This window comes from Phacochoerus africanus, chromosome 15, assembly GCF_016906955.1.
Source record: "Phacochoerus africanus isolate WHEZ1 chromosome 15, ROS_Pafr_v1, whole genome shotgun sequence".
Lineage (NCBI taxonomy): Eukaryota > Metazoa > Chordata > Mammalia > Artiodactyla > Suidae > Phacochoerus > Phacochoerus africanus.
In genome coordinates this window covers 75,816,865-75,831,679 of record NC_062558.1, presented here as the reverse complement: position 1 = coordinate 75,831,679, position 14,815 = coordinate 75,816,865, and the positions used below count along the sequence as shown (strand labels likewise).

The window sequence follows — 14,815 nt, the reverse complement described above, 5'->3', positions numbered from 1 at the left end:
CACCCCCCCTTCCCCAATGGCTTTTATTTATTTATTTATTTTTTGGTCTTTTTTCTTTTCTTTTTTTTTTTTAGGGCCACACCCACGGCATATGGAGGTTCCCAGGCTAGGGGTCGAATCGGAGCTGTAGCTGCCAGCCTACACCACAGCCACAGCAACGCCAGATCTGAGCTGCATCTGCGACCTGCACCACAGTTCACTGGATTCTTAACCAACTGAGTGAGGCCAAGGATCAAACCTGCGCCCTCCTGGATACTAGTTGGGTTCATTAACCACTGAGCCACGTTGGGAACTCCCCCAATGGCTTCTTAAAATCAACTTGAGGTCAAAACCATTGCAAATGTGCCTCTTCCAAATCTGCAGCCTCAAGGCAGATGAAATGGTCAGACTTGCGCCTTTTATGGTTGCCCTGGGAAGAGCTAACAAAAGGGGTGACAGCCTTTAAACAGCTGCTTGGGGAGGAGGACATCTGCCTCTGTTTTGCCAGCTATTCAACACTTGGGGCCTTTCCTTGAAAAGAGCATGTGGGGCTGGGCAGCAATAGTTCTGAGGCAGCCAGTTGTTATATGGCCTTTGTCTTAATGAAGCCACCCATTACTGTGGAGCCATAACTCGCAGGAAGCCAGCTGTCAGGGCTGGGACGCAAGCCCCTCTGGGTGGGAAGCAAGGGGGAGGAAGAGCGTTTGTGGCCAAATTTCCCTTTTAGACACCTGAGCCTGGCTGGCTTTGTAACCGGAGAATTTTGTGTCTCTCTCCCCCCACTTCCATCTTCCCTGAGGAGACTGGGTTCCTTTCTGCTCTCTACCCTTGGAGAGACAAGCAGAGACGTCTCCGTTTCTGGATTCCTTGGTTTGCAACTCCCTGAGTGCTGGGCTAGGCTGGGCTCTGCTGCGGCTGGCTGGGATTTGGCGCTCTGATCTAGTGCTTCCCTTTGAAATTTACCCCCTCCTTTTTTTTTTTTTTTTTTTTTTTTAAACCAGGTATGATGATGTCAAACGTGATGCTGATGCTACAGTTACAGACACGGCCCCTGCTGGCGCAGCCTCTCTGATTCTCTCTTCCTCTCCACATCCAGCGCTGGGCTTTTTCAGACAAGTGCATCTCCTAACCAGGTCACATTTCAGCCGCGACCCACTGTCTGTCACCGGAGTCAGACCGCAGGAGGAGGGCTGAGGAAGAGGACGACGACGTTTGCTTGGCCAACTGCGGGGTGGGAGGAAGGACATTAAAATACTGCAGAAGTCAAGACCCCCCACCCCCCGACTCCCAGGTCCAACCCAGACCACGATGGGCGCTCCAGGCTGCGGGCGGCTGGCGCTGCCGCTGCTGCTCCTCACCGCTGCCGCCCTGGCCGAAGGAGACACCAAAGGGCTCAAGGAGGGCGAGACCCCCGGCAATTTCATGGAGGACGAGCAATGGCTGTCGTCCATCTCGCAGTACAGCGGCAAGATCAAGCACTGGAACCGCTTCCGAGACGTGAGTCTGCTGGGCCGCGAGAGCCGGGCGTGGAGGTTTGGGGAGGAGAGGGAGCAGAGACCCTGGGGCCGGGAGCGGCGGCCGCCCATCGCAGCCACAGGCTCCCGCAGCCCAACCAGCTAAGCAAACCAGCACTGAGAGTAAACAACACGCACTCATGCGGTCCCGAGCCTCCTCCTGTGTCCATCCCGGCCCGGGAGCTGGCGGGGGCGGGGGTGGGCGGAACGGTTGGGACCCCCAGTCCCATACCCGCCGCGGGCGAGTCCCAGGTGAAGAGTTGATCTGGGGGTGCGCATTAGCGACCAGGTCTCCCCTGCAGGGCAAGATGCGGAGAGGGGTGCGGGAGGCAAGGGGGGGGGGGGTGCAGGGAAGGGAGGATCGGGGGCTCTGGCTTTGGATGGGTCCCCCGACCTGCCTCTTTTTCCTTCTCTCTCTCCCTCTCTCTCTTTTTGGTAAGCTAACCCCAGGCGTCCCCCAGCTAGGTGGATGCTGCACGCTCCACATACGGGCCACTGCAGGTCTGGGTGGGGCCGGTGGAAAAGGGTAGCATCGTCTTGCACTTGCCCTCTGTTCTCATCTTGGGCCTTGGGGGTTGGGGGGACGGAGGAGACAGAGCCCGTGGTTGGCGATTTGAGTTGGGAGGGGGCGCTCTTAGCAATCCTCCTAAGGCGAGATGGTGAAAGGCGTGTCAGTGATGGGGGTGGAGGGGTGCGGCGGGAGGCATCGAAAATACCGGAGGCCACCTCTGGGTGGCTGCCAGGACCAGGTCTGGGGTCCTCAGGCTGAGGGACAGGAGCTTGAACGGAGGCTGGTTTTCCAGAACTAATCTTTTATGGGGAAGTGTGGCCCAGAAGAGGGGGCTCTTCAATCCCAAGGGAAGACTCCATAGCCCTGGGCTTGAGAAGCAGAGGAGAGAGCCCAGAAGAAGGGTCTGGGGGTCCTGAGCACTCGCCTATGGGAACCCGGCTTAACCTTGGGCCGAACTTTGCAGGGGAGGGGGATGGGGAGGCGGCTGCGGAGGAGCCAGCGTTGCTGCAGCACTTTGTTTACGTGCACCTGTAGATCAAGGGGGGGGAACCGGAGGCTGCTGTGTGTTCCCAGAAGGGGAAGTAGGAGTGAGGAGGGGAGGGCAGAGGGCGTGGCTGGGACCCAGAGAGGGTGGGGCGGGGGTGTGGGGTGGAGGATGGGCCCGGATGCTCCGGAGGAGAGAAGTGCTGGTACCCGCGACCTGGTGCTCTCTCCAACGCCCTGTTTCCGGAAAGCCTCTTCTGCGACCCCAATTCTTGGTCCTTATTCCCCAGAGTCCCTCATCAGACCCACCTAGTATAACACAGGCCACACTGTGACCTTTCTCATCTTCTCTTAATTTGTGTGCGTCTAGAAGTTCCTTAGCAGTGTCTTTAAAACACATTTCTTAGGATATCCAGCCACATGATGGGAAGAGGCAGAAATACGCATCTTTTTGTTACTGTGAAACAAGTGACTGTTTATCACCAAAGTCAAACCGGTAGGTTGTAATTCATCAGAAGGACTCACATGCTGCTTGGTCCTCAGGGCTGAGTGGTCTGAACCCCAGAGTGGGCTGTTTGCCCCACCACCCATGGCTAGTCCAGCGACAGGAGCCTGGAGCTCCAGCAAGGCCTTTTCCGTGTCCCCTGCAGGCCCAGCACAGATTAGCTGCAGTCTCCTGCCGCTGCCTGGGAAGCAGCCCGGCCTCAGCAGCAAGAGGGCGGCAGCAGGCTGGCCCATGCTGAATCCATGTGTCACTGGTCCAGGCCTCCCTCAGACTCGCTGGCTGTTTGAGCTTCCAAAATGGGACTGCTGAAGGTCAGAGGGAAAAGAAATGCTTAATCAGAACAGCAAAGGTTTAAAAATAAAAGATTCCTCCCCCCCTCCCTTCCTCTACTGACTTCTAATAGCCAACTCTGTGGGTGAGGATAAATGACTGACTGCTTGACCCCCTGGCACACGCTGCCCACCTGTCTCCCTGTATTGGTGCCAGTCACTTCCCCCTTCCTCCCATGCTTGTCAGAAGAAAGGCAGCAGATTGAAATTCTGTACGACCTACCCCCACAGGACTCAGGGAAATCTTCAGGGCATGTATTGGTTTGGGTGGCCTCGGGCTTCTCTCAGGTAGATTTCCTCTAAAACCCCATTTAAGGCAGCCCTGACTGTGGGAGAACAGGGTCAGGAAAAGAAGGAGGACGAGGAAGGCTGGCAGGAGGGCCTGGCTCTGGGGATCCTTTGGCAGCTTCTGCAGAAATGCGGGAGGCTACTAGCTCAGAGCCACTGCGTTGCATAACTCTAGGGGTGCCCCACTGTGCGTGGTGCCCCCTGGAGTTGTGCAGTGCACAAACCGTACACAGGGGCTCTGCCAGGACCGTAGACATTTTTCATTCCTCCCCTACTCTAGAGGCCCCACTTCCCACCCTAGGGACTGAAGACCCTCTAGGTGGGCACCGTAGCATTGGGCTTTCTGTATATTTCATCAAGCAGGCTTTCTTGAAAATATGCTCCTCGGCTCCTCAAAAGAGAGAGAGGTGTTTCTCTTGAACCTCTAAGGCATGGCCAAGTTGAGCCAGAACCTCATGGATCATCAGACACAAAATGGTGCAGGGCCTCCACTTGGCCTCAGTGGAAAGGAGGCAAGCAAGCAGCAGGGTGGAATATTCTTGGGGAATAGAATCAGGGGGTCGGTAGTGTGGGTGAAGCACCTGTCTCCTTACATAGCATGGACCAAACAGAACGGGGACATTGAGAGAATCATTGTCAAAGGGGTCAGGAGAATGAAGAAGGGAAGGAAAGCCTGGGCTGTTGCTCCAGTGTGGAGTTGGTCTGAGCTGGTTAGCTGAGTTCAGCCCAGCATTCTTTCTCTGAGCACTAGGATTATGGGGGGGTGGGCGTGGGGGTTGTGAAGGATTTACCGGCTGAGTAATCCTCCCCTCCAGTGGGCGTGGGGCTCTCGCTTGAGTCTGGATAGATCTCTTCGAATGCCCCATGTGCATGTGGCTGCTGGGAGGAGGGAATTTCCAGTCGGAGGAGATGGGGCTCTCCCCACCCCCTACCCTGTGCAGGCCTGGGCTTTTCCTGAGCTCCACTCCCCAGCGCGACCATCTCCAGATTCACTCCCTGCAGAAGTGGGTGGGAGTTTACTGCGGCCTTTGGAACAAAGCCTCCAGGGCCTCCTAGATAGAGATGGACACTTCAGAGGAGACAGGCCCATTACACAGCATTCTTCCAGGCAGGCTCCAAGCGCTCTTTTTCTTCTTGGCTCTTCTCTGCTTTGTATTCCACTTCCATCACATCATCAATATTTACGGATATGTCTGCGCGTCCAGCACAGTGCTGGGCACGTTGGAGGCACAAAGTTCACCCACGGCGAATCCCTGGTTGCCGTGAGTCCTTTCATCTGCCGGTCCCTGTGGTTAGCCCTTTATATGCACTGTCTCTTGGGTCCCCAGCAACCTGTGAGATACTTATCATTACTTTATCGTCCATCTATTTTATGGTTGAAACAGAGGTGCTGAGCAACGTATCCAAGGTCAAATAGCTAGTAAGTGGCAGAGCTGAGATTAAAATCCAGGTCATTCCTCTAACTCAACTTTGCTTTTCAGAGAACTTTCGGGCTAACCCTTAGCGGGAATGAAAAAGAAGAGCCTACCGTGGCTTGGGCTTATGAGGTCAAGGATGTCCTGGGCAGGAGCAGCCCCTCCTAGGAAAGAGCTGAAGCTCTCAACCTGCCACAGCCTGCTCCCCACCCCCTGGCCTAGTGACCCTCCACAGGCAGCTCTCCACCCAGGAGAGGCATGAGGCCTGGCTTCAGGTTCTGACTCTGGCACTGCCTGGCCACCTGATGCCAGGCACATCACATAACCTCTCTGAACTCGGTTTCAGTCAAGGAGATTGACATGGTCGTGTAAACACGATGACATCTTGTCAGGGGGCTGGAGGCCATCCATTGCAGGCAAAACCCTCCAGCCCCATGGAGAAACACCAGCTGGATCAGTGTTTCTGGGGCTAGCCCACACCATGCCTCCGTCTCCATGAGAAAGATAATGCTGTACATTCACTCATTCACTGCAGACCTGAGCACCTCTCCTAGGCTGGGGCCTTCACCGTGAACCTGGAGTCTGGCCCAGGGAAACATCACCTGCTGCCGCTTACGATGCTCATGTTTTTAGGACACCAAGTAGGCAGGTAACAAGTATGAGCCCCAGAGTAGACGCCTTGGGTCCACCCCCCCACACACACACCCCCGAACATCTGAACTAGTGCAAGTGTGGGAATGCGCTGCACAGGTGTGCGCGGATGAGTGTGGGTGTGTGAGAATCCCAAACTGGGTCAGCATGGATCCCGTTCGTTACTGGGACTTGGAGATGGGAGGCTGGGTCCCCCACTGGCCTCCTCCCCCTGCACCCTGATTTCAGATCCTCTCCCACACGGGAGGGGCTGGCATGGCCCACAGCAGAGTCACCAAGGTGAGGGACTCTTGAACACCCAGCAGGGCTCCAAGCCTTGGGAGGAGCAGGAGAGAAGAGCACTCTTTGCCTAGAGAGGCTGTCTTAGGCGCCTCTTGACTTCCAGGCAGTCTGAAGAGGATGGCCAGCCAATGCCACCCTCTCGATTCTCCAGAGGGCTTGAGGAGCGGAAGAGCTCTCACATCCCCTGACCCTCCCAGGGCCCAGGGAGGGCGCTCAGCTTGTCTTCCCCCTGGGGGAGCCACTTCGTGTTCCTGGCCCTTGATGTTCCCCCTTGTTTAATGGGCAGCCCTTGTCATTCTGTGACTCTGGGAAGATGTCCTGCCCACTTACAGCCCGTCCATGACCCCTCCATCTACACATGTCCCCCACCCACCTCTGCCACAAGCCGGGCAGCAAGGCTTTGCATTCAGGGGAGGGCTTTTCCTTTGGCTTCTGAGGAAGTATCTGTGACCAGACCCGGGTTGAGTATGTATTAACCAGGGACCAAGAAACCTGAGAAATGAGGCCGAAAGGCAACCTGGAGCAAACAGGAGGCTGGGGATGAGCATCCTGCTGTGGTGATTATTTCCTTGCAGGTGTAATGTGGGTCTTTTGAGGGCTATAGACAGGGGAAATGTGTCTAACCTCGGTAGGCAGACCCAGGCCCAGCTGCAAGCTGTAAGGTGATGTGATTCTTTTTTTTTAATTTTTTTGCTTTTTAGGGCCACAACCTCAACACATGGAGGTTCCCAGGCTAGGGGCCAAATTGGAGCTGTAGCCACCCGCCTACGCTGCATTCACAGCAATACGGATCCTTAACCCACTGAGGAGTCCAGGGATCAAACCCACAACCTCATGGTTCCTAGTTGGATTCGTTTCCGCTGCGCCACATGGAGAACTCGCGTAAGGCTATGTGATTCTTGAAATGTCCCAGCCTCTGACCCCCTGAGGGCTCAGTCAGTGTTCAGTTGTAGGTATAGCCTTTTCCTTGGGGTTCCTGCAGCATTTATTACCCATAAACTCATTTGACACATGTTGGTGCCACCTCATGGCATCGCCTACAGTGTGGGCTTGTATCTCAGGAGTCCTCCTGCTGGTACTTTAAATCGTTTATCACGTTCCTCCCAAGGCAAGTCCCTGAGGGCAGGGTCTGGGGATAGACTGCTTTTTGACCTTACCAAGCCATCCTCAGAGCTTTGATGGGGTGTTTGTGCACACAGTAGGTGCTCAATCTAAATGTATGCACCATGGCCTGTGAGAGCCAGGAAGGATCTCGGCTCACCCATTCTCTGAGCCTCGCCCTCTCCTCTCCAGGGAACAGCCCTGTGGGTTCAGTGGGCAGAGGGCAAAGGGGGGGCTGCGGCTCTGGGCTGAGTCATACTAGTTCTTTGGGGGCGATCTCATCCTCTTTCTGGACCCTGAAAGGTTGAGCTAGTCACAGCTAGAATCCCAGCACCCCACTCTCCAAGGATTCATTTGTAGGATAGAGGAGTGAATGACGCTGTGAAGGGAGTGGGTTGCCCACGCCTCCCTGTCTTCCCTTGTGTGTGAGGGCCTGGACCTGGCTACTGCCAGCCTCCCCCTTTCTCCTACAGGGTGGGAGGCTCAGAATTTCCCTCCCCACCTCAGTGGCCCACAGTGCAGCCCACCCGCCCATCATAGGTGTGGGTGGGTGGGTGAGCACAGGACTCCCTCCACTGGAGACCAGGTGCCCGAGGCCGGGCATCTTGCCCCTGTGGCTCTCTTCCTCACATCCGAGAAGAGGTCAAGGCTGCACACAGCAGGAAGGACGAGCCAGGCCTGGCTGGGGTCTTATTTCTGCTTGGACGCCGCAACATGCTGGCTCCTTCCCTGATGCCTTACTCCCTTGCACAATTCGGAGGAGGTGGGGAGGGCTCCTTTTCCGCTCTTCTCTAAGTTCTCAGCTTGGAAGAGTTGGGGGAGCAGAATTGTGGAGCCTCAGCGGCATTAAGTACTAGGCGCCACATCTCCACATTTCATAGATAAAGAAACAGACCAGACACTAGGGAACCCGTCTCCCCTCACGGCCTAAGGCTTTTATTTCCCATGCTTGTGCTTCTGCAGCTCCAGTCTCTGGCCCTCCTCAGAGATCCCTGGGATTTAAATCCTGCCCTCCACTCATGTTCCAGAAAGGAAACAGAGGTGCGGAGGCAGCACAGAACAGAACTCCAGGCCCCCTCTCGCCTGTACCTCTCTCCTATTCTCTGCCCTCTATGGATGCCTGGGGCCACTGCCAGGACTAGAAACCCAAGGATTGGGGTCATGGCCCGAGGTGCCCTGGAGGAGTGGAGAGCTCTGGCCCCATGGAGTCTGGGGGTGGGGGTGTGGTCATAGCCCTACTTGAGGCCAGGTAGAGAGCTCCTGGGAGTGATAAGCACATTTTTGTCGTCCAAGGAAATTCCTTGGAGGGGAGAGGAGGCGGGAGGCTGGGCGTCTTCCAGATGCCTGTCTCTGTCTGTTTGTCCAGGCCTAGGACAGCCTCTGCCACTCCCAGTGTAAGAGGGCAAATATTTAATGACCACCCCCTTCCTAGCCTCCTCCATGTCGAGGGCATTGCCTCCTCAACAAGCCTGCCTGGGTCTGTGATGGGGGTGTCAGGCCTTGGCTGAGAAGGGCCGGTGGCCCCCACTTCACTCCTGCTCATTCCTTTCTGGGTCCCCCCCCCCGTGCTCCCAGGCTGTCTGGAGGGAGGGACAGGAGGAGCCCCAGGAACAAGGTCCCCCACTCCTGGGCCCTCTCTGTAGACCAGGCCCCATTAGAGTTTCCATCGCCTCAGGAATGAGGCTGGTGATGGGGCCTTTCAAATGGCCCACTTCCATTTTTAGAGCTTTTTTTTTTTTTTGTCTTTTGTCTTTTTTTGTTGTTGTTGTTGTTGTTGTTGCTATTTCTTGGGCCGCTCCCTCGGCATATGGAGGTTCCCAGGCTAGGGGTTGAATCGGAGCTGTAGCCACCAGCCTACACCAGAGCCACAGCAACGCGGGATCCGAGCCGCGTCTGCAACCTACACCACAGCTCACGGCAACGCCGGATCGTTAACCCACTGAGCAAGGGCAGGGACCGAACTCGCAACCTCATGGTTTCTAGTCGGATTCGTTAACCACTGCGCCACGACGGGAACTCCTAGAGCTTTTTGATCTATCAAAAAACGAAGAAATGCCATAACAGGGTTATAAAATTGGTGATTTCTTTAAAGTCTCATGATGAACATCTTTCGGTCCTGTTAGTGGGCCTCTTGGCTGTAGATCCTCAATTAGAAATGATGTCAAAAGTCTGCATTTGGAGTTCCCATCATGGCTCAGTGGTTAACAAATCCGACTAGCATCTATGAGGATTCAGGTTCGATCCCTGGCCTTGCTCGGTGGGTTAAGGATCTGGCATTGCCAAGAGCTGTGGTGTAGGCCTGGCAACTACAGCTCTGATTCAACCCCTAGCCTGGGAACCTCCGTATGCTGCGGGTGTGGCCCTCAAAAAAGACAAAAAAAAAAATTCTGCATTTGAGGTTCCTTGCGACCGTGAGACCCAGAAGTGCCTCTTGTCCACCTTGGTGCCCAGGCTCCCGCTGTGTGTGCCCAAGAACGCAGCTTCATTCAATGGGCTTGTTTGGTGGTTTTGCAAAGACTAGAGCTTCATAGTTTACAAAGTTCTCTCACAGCCGTATTGCCCTGGGTCCCTCTGCAGCTCAGGGAAGAAGGCAAGGAGTCAGCCTTGCTTTATGGACGAGGGAGGGGTGCCCGGCGAGGGCAAGGCTCTCTAGCCCCCAGTCTTGTTGGCAGTCAGAGGCCAGGCCTAGCAGGTACCCAGTGCCCAGATTCCACGCTGGGACGGGGCTGGGGGTGTCACTCCCCATTATGCTGTGCTGCAAAGAGGCAGGTGGAGGTTTGTCCAGGTGGTTTTTAGCCCTGGGGCCCCGCTCTTTTTTTGCTTGATTCACTGCTGCGTCCCATCCTCCTCACCAGATGGAGAGGCTGGGAGAGATTGGGTTAATTCAAGCTGTGAAGTGAGCGGGTGATTTGGGTGCTAATTAAAATGACAGGAAGTAAACAGCGCTTGGAAACACCCAGCATGTGCCCCCTAAGCCTGGCTAGGCCTGCGCACTCACCACCATTTCTCCCCCAGCTTGGCACAGTGGGCCCTGTCTCCATGGCAACTGGACTGAGCTGCTGAGATCAAAGCAGGAGATGAGTTAGCTCCAAACCAGCCAGACCAGGGGTGTGTGAAGGGGGTTCTGGAAAGTGCTTGGAGAAGGGGGGCCCCCCAGTGTCTTCCCCCACCACTACCAATCCCTCTGCTTTGGCTACAGGACACCTTGCCTAGGCGTTGGAGCAGAGCCGATGTGGTGGAGGAAACCGCCCATGGGCTGGCATTGGGCCTCTTGGGTCTGGCCCCTGGATTGGGATTTTCGTAGATAATTATCTAGAAAAATAACGTTAGCAGAAAAAAATGTTAGCAGATAGCTAACACTTATGGAGCAATCCAGAGTTCTGGTTCGGGGCACAGATTCTGGAATACCAGTTCCAGGGGTACCAATATTCTTCTGTTGTGCTATTGATGAATGATCCTGCATAAGGCACTGAACCTCTCCAAGCCTCGATTTTATCACCTGAGAAATAGGATAATAATAGTAATTTTTCTCTTAAATTGTTGTGAAGAGTAAAATGAACCAATGAGTGTAGAGCACTTAGCATAACGTCTCCCACATGGTAATTGCTGAAAAGACATTAGCTATTTTATACAACATGCTAGGTGCTGGGCCTAAACAGGTAAACTTTTTTTTTTTTTTTGCTTTTTAGGGCCACACCTGTGGCATACGGAGGTTCCCAGGCTAGGGATCTAAATGTGGGATCCAGGCCACATGTGAGACCTACACCACAGCTCACGGCAACACCGGATCCTTAACCCACTGAGTGAGGCCAGGGATCGAACCTGCAACCTCATGGTTCCTAGTCGGCTTCGTTTCTGCTGTGCCACAATGGAGATGCCTAAACAGGTAAACTTTATATGGTCTCTGCCCTCAAGGAGCTGGCCATCTAATTAGGGCAGAAGCCCTGGCTTTGCTTGGTATAAGCAGAGCAGAAATAAACTGCTAGAGTACAGTCCGCCTGAAAGAAAACTAGATACGGAGCAAGGTTAGGGAAGATGATGCCTGAGCCAGGTTTTGAAAGATAAATAGAAGTTCAGGAGCTGGATGCAAACATACATTCCAGAGGGGAAGAAGGCTGTGCCGAGGTCTGGCCAGGCTGAAACATCCTATTTAAGGACATAGGACTGGGGTAGCTGGGAACAGATCAAGACAAGATGGACTTTCTTCTGTTGGTGACAGGAACCTTGTGAGGCTTTTTGGGTTTTGTTTTTTGTCTTTTTGCCTTTTCTAGGGCTGCACCCATGGCATATGGAGATTCCCAGGCTAGGGGTCAAATTGGAGCTATAGCTGCTGGCCTACACCATAGCCCCAGCAATGCAGGATCTGCGACCTACACAGCAACACAGGATCCTTAACCCATTGAGCAAGGCCAGGGGATTGAACCTGCCTCCTCATGGATGCTGGTCAGATTTATTTCCGCTGAGCCACGATGGGAACTCCAAGGCTTTTTAAAATATAATATTTAGGAGTTCCCGTCGTGGCGCAGTGGTTAACGAATCCGACTAGGAACCATGAGGTTGCGGGTTCGGTCCCTGCCCTTGCTCAGTGGGTTAACGATCCGGCGTTGCCGTGAGCTGTGGTGTAGGTTGCAGACATGGCTCGGATCCCACATTGCTGTGGCTCTGGCGTAGGCTGGCGGCTACAGCTCCGATTGCACCCCTAGTCTGGGAACCTCCATGTGCCGCGGGAGCGGCCCAAGAAATGGCAAAAAGACAAATAATAATAATAATAATAATATTTATTGTGTTTTTCCTCCCCTTTCATCACAAAAGTAATACATGTTCATTGTAGAAATTTTGGAAACTTGGAAGAAGGCAGAAAGAAGCCCAAATTCTCTATTCCTCTCCCCCAGAGGAAACCACTGTTAACACTTGGTATCAGTTCTTTTTACCTAATCACCTTTAGGAGGCCAATACCTTATCCATTAGGCAACTGGAGCTTCCTTACCTAATCATCTTTAAACGTATTTTTCAAAATGAGACCAAGCTGTGTATTCAGTGAAGGATTTTAAGGAGGGAGAAACATGATCAAAATTATGTTCTAGAAAGATCCCTGTGGCTGCCGTGGTGTGGAAGACACTTGGGAGCAGATAGAGCCTGAGGAGACACTGCTGTAGTGTAACTGAGGCCGGGGTTGGGTGGGGACCAGTGGGCATGGTGGGGAGTGGGCAGGCTGGAGAGAGCGCAGCAGATGCAGCAGGAAGGACTTGGTTTGAGGTCATAAAAGCACAAGCGCAGAGGGTAGGTTGATATGTACCCTAAAGAAAAAGGCCTGGGTGGAGTTCCTGTCGTGGCTCAGTGGTTAACGAACCTGACTAGTATCCATGAGGATGCAGGTTCGATCCCTGGCCTTGCTCAATGGGGTAAGGATCCGGGGTTGCTGTGAGCTGTAGTGTAAGTCGCAGATGCAGCTCAGATCCCGGGTTGCTGTGGCTGTGGTGTAAACTGATGGCTGCAGCTCCAATTCAACCCCTGGCCTGGGAATGTCCATATGCCAAGGGTGTGGCCCTAAAAAAAAAGAAAAAGAAAGAAAGAAGAGGCCTGGAGTGGGAAGTCAGGAAACCAGGGTCTAGCAAGTGGGCCTGAGCATCTGCTTTGTGTGAGGTTCCCTCAGAGGAGGAGAGCTGCTCTTTTTACCCTGAGGCCCCATCTGAGAGGTGAAGCAGCCAGAGAAGATAAGAGCATTAGACACAAGAAGCTAGAGGGACCTCACACCTGAGAGCAGGTGCCGTGGGCTGGCCCAGCTGCCTGCCTAGCACCAGGGGAGCCCTGCCCAAGCCGCCTGCCTTGTGGGCTCAAGTGGCACTGGGGCAGTGGAGGCTCAGAAAGCTCCACAGATGGCTCAGATGTGCAGCCGTTGCTGAGAAGCACCCACATGGTACAGAAGAGGATGCTTCACCCCAAGAGGGCAAGTGACTTGCCGAGAATGCACAATGAGCCAAATTTAGAGCAGATGGTGGGGCCAAAGCCCTTTCCACCTCCGGCCCCCGCCTGCTCTCAGTGCAGGACTCTTCCTGGCATAGGCTTGGCTGGGGACAGGGAGTCCTGGCCCAGCTTTTCATATGTCTTGGGACCCTTGACCTGTTGCCCTGCCTCTTTGAGCCTCAATTTTCTCATTTTTTTTGTGGGGCTGATCCTATCGGTCCTGCCTACTTCACAGGATGTTGGGAATAAAAGGAAGACAGATGTAAAAATACATGAAGAGGACTTGATTTAAAAGCACCATGAAACATAGGCCTTAGCAGTTCCTGTTGTAGCTCAGCAGGTTAAGAACTTAACTAGTATCCATGAGGATGCTGGTTCAATCCCTGGCTTCACTCAGTGGGTTAAGGATCTGGCGTTGCCACAAGCTGTGTCTCAGGTCAAAGATGCAGCAGATCCGGTGTGGCTGTGGCTGTGGCCGGCAGTTGCAGCTCCAATTTGACCCCTAGCCTAGAAACTTCCATATGCTGCATGTATGGCCCTAAAAAGAAAAAAGAAAGAAAGAAAAGGAAAAGAAAGAAACACAAGCCACGGTGCATTTTTACATCCCAAACCCTTTCCCATGTGCCTGCCCTGTGCTGAGCACCACTGGGTGTCGGGTGGTCACGGCTGGTTCTACTAACCAAGTAAAACAGACATGCCCTTCCTTGGCCTAGAACTTCGGATCTCAGCCTATGACCCATCTCCCCTCCAGCCTGGCCCCAGAGTACTGGAGATGGGCTCTTCCAAACCCTTGTTTCTCTGGGGGAGACAGGGTCCTTCGGCAGCTGAGCCAGGACAGACCCGGGCTCCTGTTTCCTGAGAAGACTCTGGTGTCTTTTTCAGACCATGTCTTACAATTGCTGATGAGCCCACTTGGGTGCCATAAATAGACACCACTGCATGGAAAGGCATTATTCACACGTGCCAACAGGCACCTCGTTTTCAGCTTATAGATGGACCAGCCCACCCCTGACCTTAGGGACCCAAGTGTGTCCCTGCGCTCAACCCCCCAGGGCAGCCATTCCCATGCCACCCACAGGACTTCCTCATCGCCCCTCCCACCGAGGCCCCTTGGGCACCCTCTCCTCACACCCCCCGATCTCTGTTTTCCCAGCGGTGGCCTCTCTCTTCTCCACTTGCAGGGACTCCTCGTGTGGCCCCTCCTTGTCCATTTCCTGCTTCTCCCACATTTTCTCCACCTGAAGCTTCTGCTCCTCTTCTGCTATAACAACTTTTATTTGCTGAGTACTTGGTGGACCCCAGGCACCCCCCAGACACCATCTCCTTTAATCTCTGAACGGTCCCACGGGATGGATGCTGAGATCCTGCCAGCCACGGTACTGGCCCAAGGTGCACTGGTGGGGGAGCCTGGGGTTCTATGTGGGCCCTCTCACCTCCTCATCCCTCTCTCTGGCTGGCTGCTTGAACTTTCCTGGGAGCGAGAGTCCTGGGATCCAGAACCACTTAGGTCTCCCTGATCTCATCCACCAGAGTAGAGATAAGAAGTTGAGTAAGAACCCAGGCCAGGTAACATTGTATCCAGAAGGGGCTCAATTCCTGTGTGCTGGATCAGGGGAAGGCTAGGCTGGGTGGAGATGGCACCCTGCTAGTCCTCTAACAAGGCAGCTGGACAGTGAAAGTCCTTTTCTTGGGACTCCCTCATCCCCCACCCGACTCCCCCCTGGATTTCTAACCAGAAATTCTTTTCTTTTCTTTTTTTTTTTGCCATTTTCTTGGGCTGCACCCACGGCATA

General features: G+C 54.1%; 1 protein-coding gene across 1 annotated transcript in view; it reads left to right on the top strand.

Moving 5' to 3' along the window:
- The first annotated feature begins 984 nt into the window (after positions 1 to 984).
- The window catches only part of SPOCK2 (SPARC (osteonectin), cwcv and kazal like domains proteoglycan 2), a 29,794-nt gene continuing 15,963 nt past the window's right edge, over positions 985 to 14,815 (top strand). Inside the window, exon 1 of the mRNA XM_047759771.1 lies at positions 985 to 1,476. Within this exon, the coding sequence (XP_047615727.1) occupies positions 1,288 to 1,476 (189 nt within the window). The 5' untranslated portion in view covers positions 985 to 1,287. The remainder of the gene's footprint in view (positions 1,477 to 14,815) is intronic.